Here is a 15,145-nt window from a genome sequence, read left to right as displayed (position 1 = left end):
GAATATTTGATCAACTCCTTGAAGAACTATGATTCCAATGGTTCTAGACCACCACTGCCTACGGGACACATGCGTTTATTCTGGCATTTGACATCGGCAATCACCCATAATTCCCAGTATTTCCCTATATGAGAACAGGTGTATTTTTATTTGCCACCTTGAGCTCATCATGTTTAAAAGTACATTCTAAGAATCAGATCAAAACTATTTTTGCTTGCTTTCTAATGTTAATATTATACTAGGAACTAATGAAAAATACCTAAAACAAAAACTAAATGGTTTTAGAAAAATTTTAAGCAAGCTTAAAGGTAATTTATATACCCTATGTTTTATATACCATTTTGTTTACTGAGTTCTTCTGGCCTTTGTTTTACTATTGATGTTTTAAGCTAACCTAGGGGCTTCCCTGATAGCTCAGTTGGTAAGAATCCACCTGCAATGCAGGAGACCTCAGTTCGATTCCTGGGTCAGGAAGATCTGGAGAAGGGATAGGCTACCCACTCTTGTATTCTTGGGCTTCCCTGGTGGCTCAGTTGTAAAGAATCTACCTGCAATTCAGGAGACCTGGGTTTGTCCCTGGGTTGGGAAGATCCTGTGGAGAAGAGGAAGGCTACCCACTCTGGAGAATCCCTGTAGTCCATGGGGTTGCAAAGAGTCAGACAAGACTGAGCAACTGTCACTGTCATATAAGACTAAGCAACTGTCACTGTCATATAGTGTCATACACTAGATGTGAAATCAGTTAATTCCACTTAAAACCATATCTGAAACATAATATTGCATAGACCTGATTTAATATGCCTTTACTGTAACAGAGGGGAGGGGAGGACAAACAGAAGAGGAAAGACTAGTTAAGAGAACTGTCCATTGTATGCTGAACTTTTTCATTATTAGATCTGATTAAGAAAATAAATTAAGTAAATGCACTTAAAGAAATCTATCAACATTTAGGTTTCATTTATAATATGCTATTTTTATGTCACTTGACATTTTATATACTATCATTTAACCAAAGATACAAGTCATTCATGTGTATTAAAGAGGCAGAAGCTATCACAAAAAACTGTTTTATTCCCTTAATCAAGCCAATACATCAGTAATTCTGACTGAAAATCTGATTCTTGTTATCCATACTTTCAAGACTTCTAAAGACTGTAAACTTTCAATCTCTTCATTTTACCTCACAGAAAAATTGGAACATTTTTATATAACCAAGATTACATAACCAATGAACCAAGAGTAAAGGCTAAGATGACTAATAATACTAAGGTGTACACTAAAAAAATTCCCTTTTGTTGAAAATATTTTTTGTCCTAAGGAAAATATTTTTATGAGAAGGATCTAAACCAAAACCGCATATTGGCTTGCAAAAGTGGATTATAAATATTGAAAGTAGCAAGGTGAAAAATAAATTTAAAACTTCTATTTAAAGGGTTATATGTTAGACTGTATCTTTAAAGAAGTTCTGCATTTTAGAAACAAAGGAAAATTGTCAGCAACTCTTTGATATGACTGTGATCTGGAAGAAAAGTCCCCACTTTCTATCAGGTGTACTCTTTCCAATTATTTGTATGTTGACACAAAAATATTAGACACTAGAAAGGTACTTAAAATAACACTCAAATAATAATAATCTTTTTCTCAACACATATAATTTAATTCCAATTGAAATACATCTACAATGCCATCTTTAGTGCTTATTTCTGAAGGACTATTTTAAAACCTTTCAGGTACTTCAGTAACAAATATCCTTTGGATGGGAAGTGAACCACCAGAATAGATGATGTTGATACTGAACAATATCATGCTTCAAAATTTATTTTGAGAGTCACAAGTTATTCTACACACTAAAAGTGCAATACTCAAATATGAGAAAGCTTATTTTATAAGCCAAAGAAATTCCATTACCAATATCTTGTTCTCTTCTCCAGTTTAGTCTTTATTTAAGAAGCTTGAAGTGAGGGAGATAAGATTCTCCCTCATGACATACAAAACAAATTACAGCATTACAAAGAAATGTTCTATTCTATTCAAAGACAAGGTGAATCAGAATGAAAAGATAGCCAAAAAAATCAATCTCCAAACAGTCTTGCTAAGAATGTGAGATTCTCTATTTTATCAACAAATACAACATGTAGCAAGAACTGTGTTATGTACTAGAGATAAAATGATAAAGAAGGTAAACATGACCCCACTTTATGAAACTTACTGTCTAGGGGAGAGGACAGGCAATAAACAGAAGAAAGAGACAATCAGAGATGGCAAGCAGTATAAAATAAGGAACTAGGTTATTGAGGTGGAGAAAAAGTAAAGATAAATCCAACTTTGAAGAAGGGCATTGGGAAAGATATTCTCGAGTAAGTGTTTATTCTGGGACCTTAGGCCCAAAGAAGTCTGAAAACAGGGCTTTGGAGGCCATATAACATTAATAATAATTGTGAACATGTACTGAACACCAGGCATAGTTTTAAGTGCTTTACATGAATTATCTTAACTTCACCAACAATTATTATGACACAGAGGGAGTATGAAATTTACCCAAGATTCCACAGCTAGAAAGTGGTGAAACCAGGATCTGACTCTAGGAAATGTGTTTGCAGAGCCTGCTGGCTAAAGTAATGAGAAAGCTTTTAAAGTGGGAATTGACAGGATCCCTTTTACAATGCTTTTTAAGAAGACTGGCTGGAAGCTGGGTGGCTACTGGCAGGGGGCAAACTGGAATCTCAGTTGGGAGGCTAACAGGGGAGGATGTAGGCAAGAGATGGGAGAGGTATGCATTACTGCTACAGCCATAATGATAAAGGCAAACGGATAGATTCGAAATAGATTCTGGAAATAGGATCAAAAAGACTTGCTAATGGAATGGCTGCAATGAGTGAAGGAGAAAAAGGAATCAAATATGAATTTAGATTTTGACTTCATTGGCCATTTAGGTAAGGCAATGAAACAACTTTCAAAGAATGGGGTGAACAGGGTTAGAGGGGAGAAGAATCAAGAAATCTGAACTAGAGATTTAAATGTGGTGTCATGACCACCCAGGTGGTATTTAAAACTCCAGAGAGAGCGGTGCAAGATGGCGGCCTCCGTGTTCGCCGGTGCGGTGAGAGCAGCCTCACCTCACTCAGAATCTGCAAGTGGAGCCCGAGCTCTGTGAGTGATTCTGCTTTGCAGCCATGGACTCTGAGTCTGGTGATTGTGTGAAAGACTGATAGAGAAGACACCTAGACCCTCCATGATCTGCCTTCTGAGCTGCCACCACTCCTCCATGTTAGGAATTTTACTGCCCCTGAACATTTTGGCATCTTCAGCCTATCGAAACTGCACCAAGAATGCGTGTCTTAATTCTGTACTGTCCTCCCGACATTTCAGTCATATGCAGACACCAGCTGTGTCCTCTGCTCCCAGACTGATCACATCTGTCAGAAACCTGACATGTGGGCAGACCGCCACAGTCCTCAATAGAATGGCCCTCTTGCTCCCAAACGTCCTGAAGCCACCAGTCAGAACTGTAACATACTACAGTTCAAGAAAAGGCAAGAGGAAGACTGTGAAAGCTGTCAGCTATAGGTTTCTTCGACTTCATAGTGGCCTGTGGCTAAGGCGGAAGGCTGGTTATAAGAAAAAATTATGGAAAAAGACGGTTGCAAGAAAAAGACGCTTGAGGGAATTTGTCTTCTGCAGTAAAACCCAGAGTAAGCTCTTAGATAAAATGACAACATCTTTCTGGAAGAGGTGAAACTGGTATGCTGATGATCCTTATCAGATGTATCACGATTGAACAAACTTGAAAGTATAGATCAGAAGATCTATGATTTCTCAGTTGTTAACTGTGTATTTGTGTGTGTACGGTGTCTTTGCAAAGATGAAGTGGTATCAGACATGATGTAAATTGTACCAACTGATACTTGAAACATGGGGTACCAACATTAAACTTAATGTTTTAAAACTTAAAAAAAAAATAAATAAATAAAACTCCAGAGATACAATGAGATATCACCTCACACTGGTCAGAATGGCCACCATAAAAAAAAAAAAATCTACAAACAACAAATGCTGGAGAGGAGGTGGAGAAAAGGAAAAAGCCCTCTTGCATTGTTGGTGGGAATGTAAATTGATACAGCCACTATGGAAGAAGTACAGAGATTCCTTAAAAAAACTAAGAATAAAACTACCATATGACCCAGCAACCCCACCACTGGGCATATACCCTGAGGAAACCGTAACAGGAAAAGACACATGTACCCCAGTGTTCACTGCAGCACTATTTATAGAAGTTAGTACATGCAAGCAACCCAGATGTCCATCAGCAGAAGAACAGATAAAGAAGCTGTGGTACGTATATACAATGGAATATTACTCAGTCATAAAAAGGAATGCATTTGAGTCAGTTCTAATGAAGTGGATGAACCTAGAGCCTATTAAACAGAGTCAAGTAAGTCAGAAAGAGAAAATAAATACCACATATTAACACATATATATGGAATCTAGAAGGATGGTACTGATGAACCTATTTGCAGGGCAGCAATGGAGATGCAGACATAGAGAACAGCCTTACGGACGTGGGGTCAGGGGAAAGGGGGGTGGAATGGACAGAGTAGTATGGAAACATGAAGTGAAGTCGCTCAGTCGTGTCCGACTCTTTGTGACCCATGGACTGTAGCCCTCCAGGCTCCTCGGTCCATGGGATTTTCCAGGCAAGAATACTGGACTGGGCTGCCAATTCCTTCTCTGGGGGATCTTCCCGACCCAGGGATCAAACCTGGGTCTCCTGCATTGCAGACAGATGCTTTACCGTCTGAGCCACACAGGAAGCTCTTGTACAGAAACATATACACTACCACATGTAAAACAGAGAGTGGGAACTTGCTGAATGACTCAGGGAACTCAAAGTGCGGCTCTGTGACAACCTAGAGGGGTGGGATGGGGTGGGAGGTGGAACGGAGGTTCAGGAGAGAGGGGGCATTATGTGTACCTACGGCTGATTCATACTGATGTACTGCAGAAACCCACACAATACAGTGAAGCAATTATCCTTCAATTAAAAATAAATAAATTTCAAAAAATCTCCAGAGACAGGTGCAGTTGTGAGGAGAGAAAGAACAGCAGAGAACAGAAGACTGGGCGCAGAGAATACTGACACGAAGAAGCTGTGAACAGTAAAAGAAGCCTGAGAAACAGCAAGTGGGGAGACAGAAAAGCCAGGGAGTGTTATGTAAGTAAAAAACAGAGGTTTTTCAATAAAGAAGTTTTCAACTCTTTTAGCCGGACTATGGAGTACAATGGGGACAGAGAAATGTTCATGACATTTGGGTGGCTTACGGATTATTGGTATTCTTTTAAAAATCATCTTTGAAAGTAAAAAAAAAAAAAATAGTATACTTAATTAAAAAAACATTTCATTGCTAAAATAAATAAATAAATAAAAATCATCTTTGGTGGAGTGGTAGAGGCAGAGGCTAGAGAAGAATGAAGAGTGACTCTGAGGTAAGGAGATGACAACAGTGTGTATAAAGATGTGTGAGAAGTTTGGTGATGAAGCAGAACATGGAAATGAGCCATATGAGAGAGAAATACCAGTTCTAGGGAGAAAGTTTTCCTTTTAAGATAGGGGATACCAGTACACGCTTCTGCATGGGTGGGAATGATTCAGAACTGGCAAGAGATGGAGGATCAGGAGTGAGAGAGGTGATGATAACTAAAGGAAAAGGTGAATGCAGGGCAGGACCTAGAAGAAAGACTGGCAGGAGAGACATCCCATTGCAACAACAACAACAAAAAACCAAAGAGAACGTGGGTAAGGTGTGTTGCGACGGAATGACAGCTTTAATTTATGGCAAGTTCAATTTTCTAATGAAAGGAGGCCTTGTACTAGTAGCTTAATGGAAATATCTAGTTCTCTCTAAATTTTAAAATGGTGGTTAGAATTGTTTTTACTCTCAGGTCACAAGTCTGTATGAATGACCAGGAAGATTCTTATTGTAGTCTTGTCTTTACTATAGACTAATACCAAATATACTCTGAAGCTTTTTCTTCTTTCCAGGAATACGTGGAATTATTTCTTGAAAGCAAATTTAGAATGAACACATCTTTGAAACAAAATTTATTAAAAGAGAGCTTTTGGGTATTTAATAAGCCAAAATATTTTATAGACAAAACAAAAGCTGTGGCAGCGGTCCACAAGCACCTTTTAATAATTTTTTTCATCTTAATAATGTAAAACTTTTAAACAGATTAAAATTCCTAAGGTCTTTCTTTCTTATTTCTTGAAAGATTTGGTAATTTATCACTATCTTATCTACCTCTCTATAGTTAAAAAAAGTGTTTCACCAACTTTTTTTTTTTTCGCTTTGTGACAGCTGAGTAATTTTTGAAGTTTTTATACTTTACTCCTTCTCTTACTCCTACTATAATAATGAGAAGGTTAATATTACTCTTGAACATCACTTTCGTTATAAATGAAGCACTGTGGTACACTTGCAAAGTAATAAACAGGACTTGATAAAGTAATTTTATCTCTATATTTTCCACAGTTATTACTTCACATTCTTACCAGAATATTTTTTATCTTGTTTTAAATGTCACATTTGTATTCTTTAGCTTAACTTTTCTAATTATTTTCAGGCTGTGGGTGAAGAGAAATGAAATCTTTGAGCAAATTATTCAGTTTCTACCTTACTTCTCTATCTTTAGGCCTTCCCCACCTCTTCTTTTTTTGTATTAGCTTTGATTGATTATCTTGAGTCTGTTGACTTCCCATCACTGGCTATTTCCCAGTAACACCCCAATTCCTAAACTATGAAACTCTTCAAGGGTTTTTTCAATTGCTTACCAAGATACCCTCCACCAAGGCAAAAAGATCACATGAATTTCTCTAATACTTTGGAACCATCGTCATGCATTTCAGAAGACCTAGTGTAGTTCTGCTCCCCACCGTTCCTCCTCCCAATCTTATCCTTAGATTATCACTAATTAGTACTTTCAAGCCTGCCTTAGCCCATGTAGCTCCTCATTATGTACTGAGTAAACACTTATCACCTTAAAGGACCTCATTACTCTTTATCTGTGAAGAGTAGAATAAGAAGAAATCACTTGATTCAGACACTCTTGACATTCCTAAAGAATTAGAGATCATTTCTCATTGTTCTACAAGCACTTATGTCAGGGAGCACTCAGACAAAAGGTAAGGTGTAATTATTCTTTCCAAAAGTACACTTGTAATGTTACAAACCTAACCTTCCAAATACATACACGTTTTCACTAGGGGTTCACAATCAAATGGATTTATAGTTAAGAATTTTCTCTGGTTTGATTTTGGTTTAAAAAAAAAAACCAGTGTAAATAGTTTTTTAAAAGACTGTCTTTTTGCAACTGCATTTTAAAGTTAACTTTTAGGGTGGGAATTTTGAAATAACTCCTTACATCATTTTTTGATAATTGCATAGCCATTATAGACACATCTAAATACTGTGTGATGTGTATATAGAAACATGATATATTTCTCTGTGTGTATAAACATACACTAAGCCATGTTTCTATGTGAATAATATGTTTATATATTGTTACAAGAATATTTTTACTTCATGAACTTTTTAGAGCTGAATCACTTCCTTTTTCTCAGAAAAGGACAGCTAATACCTAAACATAAGGCAAAAAGCATTTCCCTTAAAAATTTTAAACTACTCACTGTAAAAATAGTCTATTCAAGTACTATTTCTACTCCACCCAACTGTATAAACTAAGAAATGAGACCAACAACTTAGATTATTAATGCTTTAATTTCTATTTAGAAAAGACTGTCTTGTTATTGTATAGCAGATAATTATGGTATAAACTTAGTTTTGATTTCATAGGATTTCTAGGTTTGATCTATGGGGTTCTGATTTTTTTTAAAGCCTCAGTATCTTGAAAATTTACTATCTTTCATAATTAAATGTATTTACTAGTGATGATAAAAGAAATGTTCATTGTGTAAAGTTTACTTCAAGTGTCTAAGAGTTTATCATCATCTCACTGTCCATCTTTAGAAATATCCCAAGAGTACCATATTGCTTGAAAATGATCCAATAAGCACGTGTCAGATTTACTTTATGCAAATATTTCTTGGAGTTAAAAGTCTTTATAACCTGGTCAAATTTAAAGTCATGATAATTTTTTCTTCGTATCTTCCAAGTAAAACATTTATTATTTTATTACCTAAGAACATCAGTTGAGTTCAGTTCAGTTGCTTAGTCATGTCCAACTCTTTGCGACCCAATGAACTGCAGCATACCAGGCCTCCCTGTCCATCACCAACTCCCAGAGTTTACTCAAACTCATGTCCATCAAGTTGGTGATGCCATCCAACCTCATCCTCTGTTGTCCCTTCTCCTGTTGCCCTCAATCTTTCCCAGCATCAGGGTCTTTTCAAATCAGTCAGTTCTTCATATCAGGTGACCAAACTATTGGAGTTTCAGCTTCAACATCAGTCCTTCTAATGAATATTCAGGACTGATTTCCTTTAGGATCGACAGGTTACATCTCCTTGCTGTCCAAGGGACTCTCAACAGTCTTCTCCAACACCACAGTTCAAACACATCAATTCTTCGGCACTCAGCTTTCTTTATAGTCCATCACTCACATCCATACATGACCACTGGAAAAACCATAGTCTTGACTAGACAGACCTTTGTTGGCAAAGCAGTATCTCTGCTTTTTAATATGCTGTCTAGGTTGGTCATAACTTTTCTTCCAAGGAATAAGCATCTTTTAATTTCATGGCTGCAGTCACCATCTGCAGTGATTTTGGAGCCCCCCAAAATAAAGTCTCACACTGTTTCCACTGTTTTCCCATCTATTTGCCATGAAGTGATGGGACCAGATGCCATAATCTTAGTTTTCTGAATGTTGAGCTTTAGGCCAACTTTTTCACTCTCCTCTTTCACTTTCATCAAGCGGCTCCTTAGTTCTTCTTTACTTTCTGCCATAAGGGTGGTGTCATCTGCATATCTGAGGTTATTGATATTTCTCCCAGAAATCTTGATTCCAGCTTGTGTTTCATCCAGCCCAGCATTTTCCATGAAGTACGCTGCATTTAAGTTAAATAAGCAGGGTGACAATATACAGTCTTCATGTACTCCTTTCCCGATTTGGAACCAGTCTGTTGTTCCATGTCCAGTTCTAACTGTTGCTTCTTGACCTGCATACAGATTTCTCAGGAGGCAGGCCAGGTGGTCTGCTATTCCCATCTCTTGAAGAATTTTCCAGTTTGTTGTGATCCACACAGTCAAAGGCTTTGGCATAGTCAATAAAGCAGAAATAGACGTTCTTCTGGAACTCTCTTGCTTTTTCAATGATCCAACGGATGTTGGCAACACCTAAGCAAAGACACTATCATCTATACCAGCTAGTCAGCTAAAACAATGTGTCACATTAAAGACCCAGATTTTCTCAAAATCCAAAACATCAAACATGCCATCAGGACATGGAAATTTCAAGATTTTAGATATATGACTTCTGTATATATATGCCTAATTTTCTCTGTCAGAACTGGCTTACAGTCACTCTCTTTCTTCAGAAATATGATTAACAAGGTAGAAATACGTATGGTAATTTAAAAGTGTTGAAGTCAGTGCCGTCTGATAGAACCTCATGCCACGAAGCACTGTTCTGCATCTGTGCTGTCCAATTTGGTAGCCATTAACCACACAGAGTCAGTGAACACTTAAAAGTGTGATAAAGCAACTGAAGAACTGAATTGGTAATTTAATTTCTATTTTAATTTACTCAGTGGCATGTGGTTAGTGGCTACTATACTGAACAAAACATATGTAGGATACTGAAATTATTTAATGTTTTCATTTACAAATACTTTTGAAATGGAAAAAAAAAGTGACTGCTTTAACAAAAGCCTTAAATATAGATTAGCAGAGCAGAGCTGAGTGGGCATGACTATTGTCCTTATATGAATCTTTTCTCTATCATCATAAAGTGAAAGTCACTCAGTCATGTCTGACTCTTTGCGACCCCATGGACTTTACAGTCCATGGAACTCTCCAGGCCAGAATACTGGAGTGAGTAGCCTTTCCCTTCTCCAGGAAGAATCATCATAAAAAGTTAATAAAGTCCTGTTTTGCACAATGTACCATCTCATAAACCTATACAACCTAAGGAGACCATTGGTATAGACTGCCCCAAAAACACAACTGAGAAATCATTAATTATATAAGAATTAAAGAAGTGAATAAAATAAATGTTGCAGTGTGGAAAGAGGAAGAATGGAATAGGAAAAGTCTGTGGTGAGAATGAAACTTCAAGTGCTGAAAAAGTAAGAATCAAAACTTTTCAGAAAAAAGATACTCCGGGCATAATGTGAGGCCTGAAAAGATAAAACAAGGTAGAAGTAGGTTTAGTTGAAAAAACAGTATTTTCCTGAGAAGACAGTGGATTTATCTGAGAAGTATAAAAAGGGGAAATAAAATAGGTGAGGACTTGAAAAACAAATGAGTCTTTATTCTATTCTTACTTCTAAGTCTTCAGGTGACTCTCTTAATATATATTTGAAAATTAAAAGGACTTTTAAACCTGGTTGTTTTGAAGTCTCTCAGAGCTGTAGAGATGTATTCAGACAAATGTTTTTCCATGAGTGCTACTCTGATCCAGGCTCTACCCTAAAAGGAAGAAGAAAGAATCAAACGTAAAGAAAAAATTAGAAATTAAAAAATATTGTGTTCACTATGTCATCAAAAATATAAGCATTTTAACATGCAAAGAATAACGCACTCAAAATGTGTATTTGATAAAGACTAAAAAATATTTAAGTAGATGAGGTAAATTTTAATTATATATAGTATATACTTTGTTTCTCTAAAGGGGTAGGGTAGAGCATGTCTGATTAACTTTCTAGCTTCTGAAGGGACAGAACCATCAAAATTGAGTTACTTGGGTTAGAGACTTCTTTTTTTTGGGTGGGGGGGGTGGTTAGAGACTTCTTGTGAATCATATAAGGAAATCACAAGGCTCATCTCTTTACTTCAGTGCCCAAATCAACACAATAATTGAAATGAGTCCCCTTATAAAACAAGAGGAAAGAGTCCATTCTCATTAATAAAAATAATCTTCACACCACTTGTTTAGTCTTTTCAGAGGGAAGTTTACACAACAAACAGTGAACCAAATTTCATTATTTATCATTTATGCAAATCATGAGTCACTGAATTTGGTGCCTCCAGAGCATTCTAAAAAATATTACCAGAAATTTAAACCAGAAAAAGCAAACACACAACAAAAAATATCCCAGAAGTATATCCTAGAATAAAATCACAGAAACACACAATTCTAACAAAATATGAATAATCTTACTTTTGAAAAGGGGTAACAGCATTCAGTAGTTGGGACTAGTCAGTAAAGTTTTTTTCATAAGCCAAAGCATTTATTCTGAACTTTTTGTTTAGAAGGAAAGAATACTTGTTAGTGAGAATTTTATAATCCTATTATGTTCATTTCACTCAACCCTTTCACACCTCTCCAGAAAATCTATGAAGACTGACTATATGAAAAAATCAAACCACTGTAATAGTAGCTAAGAATAAAGATGACACTAACCAATATATATATGATGGTCAACTACCAGTATAGAAAAAAAGCATTGAAATGCCTACACTTACAGAAATGTCTACAGTTCTAGTGATTTCCTCAAACTGTTGGACAGGAAGGATTGAAAATAAGTTAATCCAGACAGTGGTAAAACCTGGCAGGCTAGAAAGGGCTGTACAGTTTGGAACATGGGCGTGGTTAGCACGGCAGTCAATTTGCCCACCAACCTCAAAATCCCTTCGCTTGCTCAGTCAACTGCTTCTGCTGAGTAAGCCTAGGGGAACCTACAGTTAGTTGTAGCTGATTGGAACAGAGGAAGGGAAGGGGCACACAACAGCCCTCAGTCTCAAGTTTCTTAAGATTTCATCTGGAAGGCAGAGACTAGCAGTAGTCAAAAAGCTACATTCTCACACAGAAGCAGGGAAAGTTGCTCTCCAGAGAAACTGTGCTATTGTTAGATAAGAAATGTGGGGGAAAGCCTTGCTTCCTGATTTATTCATTTCAAGCCATACAAAACTGGGTTGCACCTAGTTTCCTGTCTTTCGATGTTTGTGCAATTCTGTTAGACTGTCATAATAAACGGTGCTGATTTTTAACGGTTTCTTTTCTTTCAACAAAAGCAACAGAATATTTAAAGCTTGTTGGAATCATCAACAGGGAAAAGCTGAAAAGTAGGTATAAGATTTTAGACTGCATCAGTTAGGTAATGGTAAACCACTGTAGGTTGTTGTTATTGTTTGGGAGACACAAATATTAGCCTGTTTGCCACTAATGGCTTTTGGGGAAAAAAAATTAATAAAAGTAGTCAACACTCCTTAAGAATGTAATTAATAAATGCTTGTCTCTGTATTAGACGCATTAAAATATTTAATCCTCCTGAGAACTGTGTCAGTTACAATACTGTCCCTACTTTACTATATGAGGAAACAAAAAACAGACACAACTAGAAGACAGGGGACTCATTTCGCCACCAAACTGACCAACCTGATAGAACTAATATCCATACACTCTACCTTCCCTCTTATTTCAGGGGGTGGGCTGCGACTATTTAAGAGAGTAAAAAGAAAAATCACAGAGTGGACAAAAGCATCTGCATTATATGTAACTGACAAATGACTCCCATCTGTAAAATGCAAAGAATTCTTACAAATCTATAAGAAAAAGATAAGTCCATTTAAAAATGGGCTGCAAGGGGAAGAGTTGAAACCAGAGAGTCAATTTCTTTAGTAGACATCAGAATATTTAGAAGTTTTCCTCCTTTTTGTGTTAGTTTTTATAAGTGGCATTTTTCAAAGAATTTGCCCATTTCATTTAAATTTTTTAATTTACAAGTGTGAAGTTATTCATACCTTCTCTTAGGATTTTTAATGTTTGTAGAGTCTATGGGGTTTATCACTTCTTCATTACAGATATGGGTAATTTATAACCTCTTTTTTGTCCTTCTAGTAGCCTTGCTAGAAATTTATCAGTTATATTAATCTTTTTAAAAACACCAACTTTTGGTTTTGTTGATTTTCTTCTAGTGTACAATTGTTTCAGTTTAATTGAATTTTTATTCTTCATTACATCTTTCCTTCTACTTTGGGTATATTACTTTTTTTTAAAGTTTCTTGAGATGAAAGCTTTGATAACCAATTTTCTGCCTTTTTCTTAAAATACATAAATGCCTCCTTAAACTTATCTATTCTCCTTTAAGTACAATTTTTATATGTTATATTTTCATTATCATTACTAAGTATGTTTTAATTTTATGTGTAATTTCATCTTTCATTCAGGAGTTATTTAGAAATTCTTCTCAACTTCAACTTATATAAGCCTAGTTAACTCTGTTATGGATTCTACTGCGGTTAGAGAACATTATATTTATATTTGTTTATATTTCAATCCTCTGAAATTCATTGATGTGCATTACAACTTAGCAAATGATCGATTATTGTACAAGTTCATAAAGAATGAATATTTTGTAGTTTCCTATTTTGATTTTCTTATATACTCCAGTTCTCGAGTATTAATCTTTCTTTTTATTTTCTTCATATTATAATTACTTAAAAGTCATTATCTGCATCTCCCATAGGTCTGTTTCAATTTTACTTTTTACATTTCTTAGTTTTGTTCATTTAACCTTGTTTCCTGATAAGCTTGGTGATTTTTTATTAAATATTACATATTGTGGAAGAAAATTTGCAGCAACTCTAATGCTACCCTTCTCTAGAGTAGACTTACTTTTCTTCTGGTAGACAGAGTGTATTTGACAACCACTTTGTACCACTTAAGGGCACCACTTTTAGGTTTTGGGGGTGCTGGTTTTCATCTGAATTTCCCAACTTCCAAGGTACAGCCTTTCTGGAGTCTCAAAAGCCTGGAGTGTTTACAGGGCCCCTTCAATTTGTTTCACTTCCACGTTTGGGGCCATCACAGTAAAGAACAAGGGATAGGAAAAGCAGAGTGGTAGTTAAAAGAGGAGGTAGATTTATTACTCAGTAAGTGAAAATGAACATAAAAGTGGCCTCTTTGCAATACTGTATCTTACTGTAAAGTTCCAGTATTTGGTAACTCTGGTCTATCTGTAATTAACACCCTCTCTCTCTGCCTCTGCCCCTTTCAGTAGAAAATCTGGCTAACCACCATCTAGGACAAAGCACTGGCAAGGTAAGCTTCTGAACAAGGAGAAAGTAAGAAGATGAGACCAGGAAAAACTAGGCACAACAGGGACATAAATCATAAAAATGTGTTAAGGGCTACACTCACAGTTCTATCACAGTATAGGTGCTCAATAAAAATTTATCAACTGGAGGGATGCATGGATATATGAGTGGTTGATGTGACTAGTATATTCGGAAGTTATAATATGTTACATTCATATTGAATAGAAGGAATACCTAGGGTAAGCAATACAAATTAGGAAAGCCTAACACAGCCTTAAATAAGAATTTTTAAAATAAGAACACTCTTAAAAACAGAGAAAAACAAAAATCACACAAGATATGCAGGAAGAAGGAAGAACTCAACTACAGTAGAGAGTTCATACTTGAAAGCCAGAAACTAACTAAGAAGGCTATCTTCAACTTGAAATCAGCTGGGATACTAAGAAAATCCAATGGAAATATCTGCAAGATAAACAACAAAAGTAACTAAGGATCCAGTTTCAGTGGACCTTCTGTCAAAGATCATGTATTAATATTATGCTTAAAAGTAACTGGCCCACATTAGCAGAGAGGGAAGATGGGTAAGTTCAGAAGCAAGCAAAATAGGTACCTGTTGATATGAAGTTATTTTTCTCAGAAAGCTAATTCTAGCTTGACACCTAAATAAGCTGATGTACAGAAATCCTATGTCCCCAAATTCCTGTATATTATACTTTTTATTTTTGCCTGCACTGGTGGGCCTGTGAGATCTTCGTTCCCTGACCAGGGATCAAACCCATGCCCTCTGCAGTGGAAACAGAGTGGTAACCATTGGACTGCCAGGAAAGATCCCTTGTATACTGTAGAAAGAATAGCTGCAAATATGGCTGAGATGTAAAGATTATAGTCACAGCCTTCAATTCAAATATTCTATTTCATTGACAGGCTAT

The 15,145-nt window shown here is 36.2% G+C and overlaps 1 protein-coding gene and 1 pseudogene across 4 annotated transcripts in view; one reads left to right on the top strand and one right to left on the bottom strand.

Annotated features, from left to right (window-relative positions):
* The window catches only part of RUNDC3B (RUN domain containing 3B), a 136,581-nt gene that overhangs the window by 56,773 nt on the left and 64,663 nt on the right, over nt 1-15,145 (bottom strand). For 2 of the 4 annotated variants that reach the window (XM_070470191.1, XM_070470202.1), the window contains one exon: nt 10,561-10,646. The exons of the other annotated variants lie outside the window; for them this stretch is intronic. In XM_070470191.1, the coding sequence (XP_070326292.1) occupies nt 10,561-10,646 (86 nt within the window). The remainder of the gene's footprint in view (nt 1-10,560; nt 10,647-15,145) is intronic. 4 annotated transcript variants of the gene reach the window in all.
* LOC110126691 (large ribosomal subunit protein bL35m pseudogene) lies at nt 3,159-3,931 on the top strand (annotated as a pseudogene).

The sequence above is a fragment of the Odocoileus virginianus genome, chromosome 1 (genome assembly GCF_023699985.2).
Source record: "Odocoileus virginianus isolate 20LAN1187 ecotype Illinois chromosome 1, Ovbor_1.2, whole genome shotgun sequence".
Taxonomy (NCBI): domain Eukaryota; kingdom Metazoa; phylum Chordata; class Mammalia; order Artiodactyla; family Cervidae; genus Odocoileus; species Odocoileus virginianus.
The sequence above is the reverse complement of the archived record's forward strand: the minus strand, read 5'-3'. Positions and strand labels throughout refer to the sequence as shown.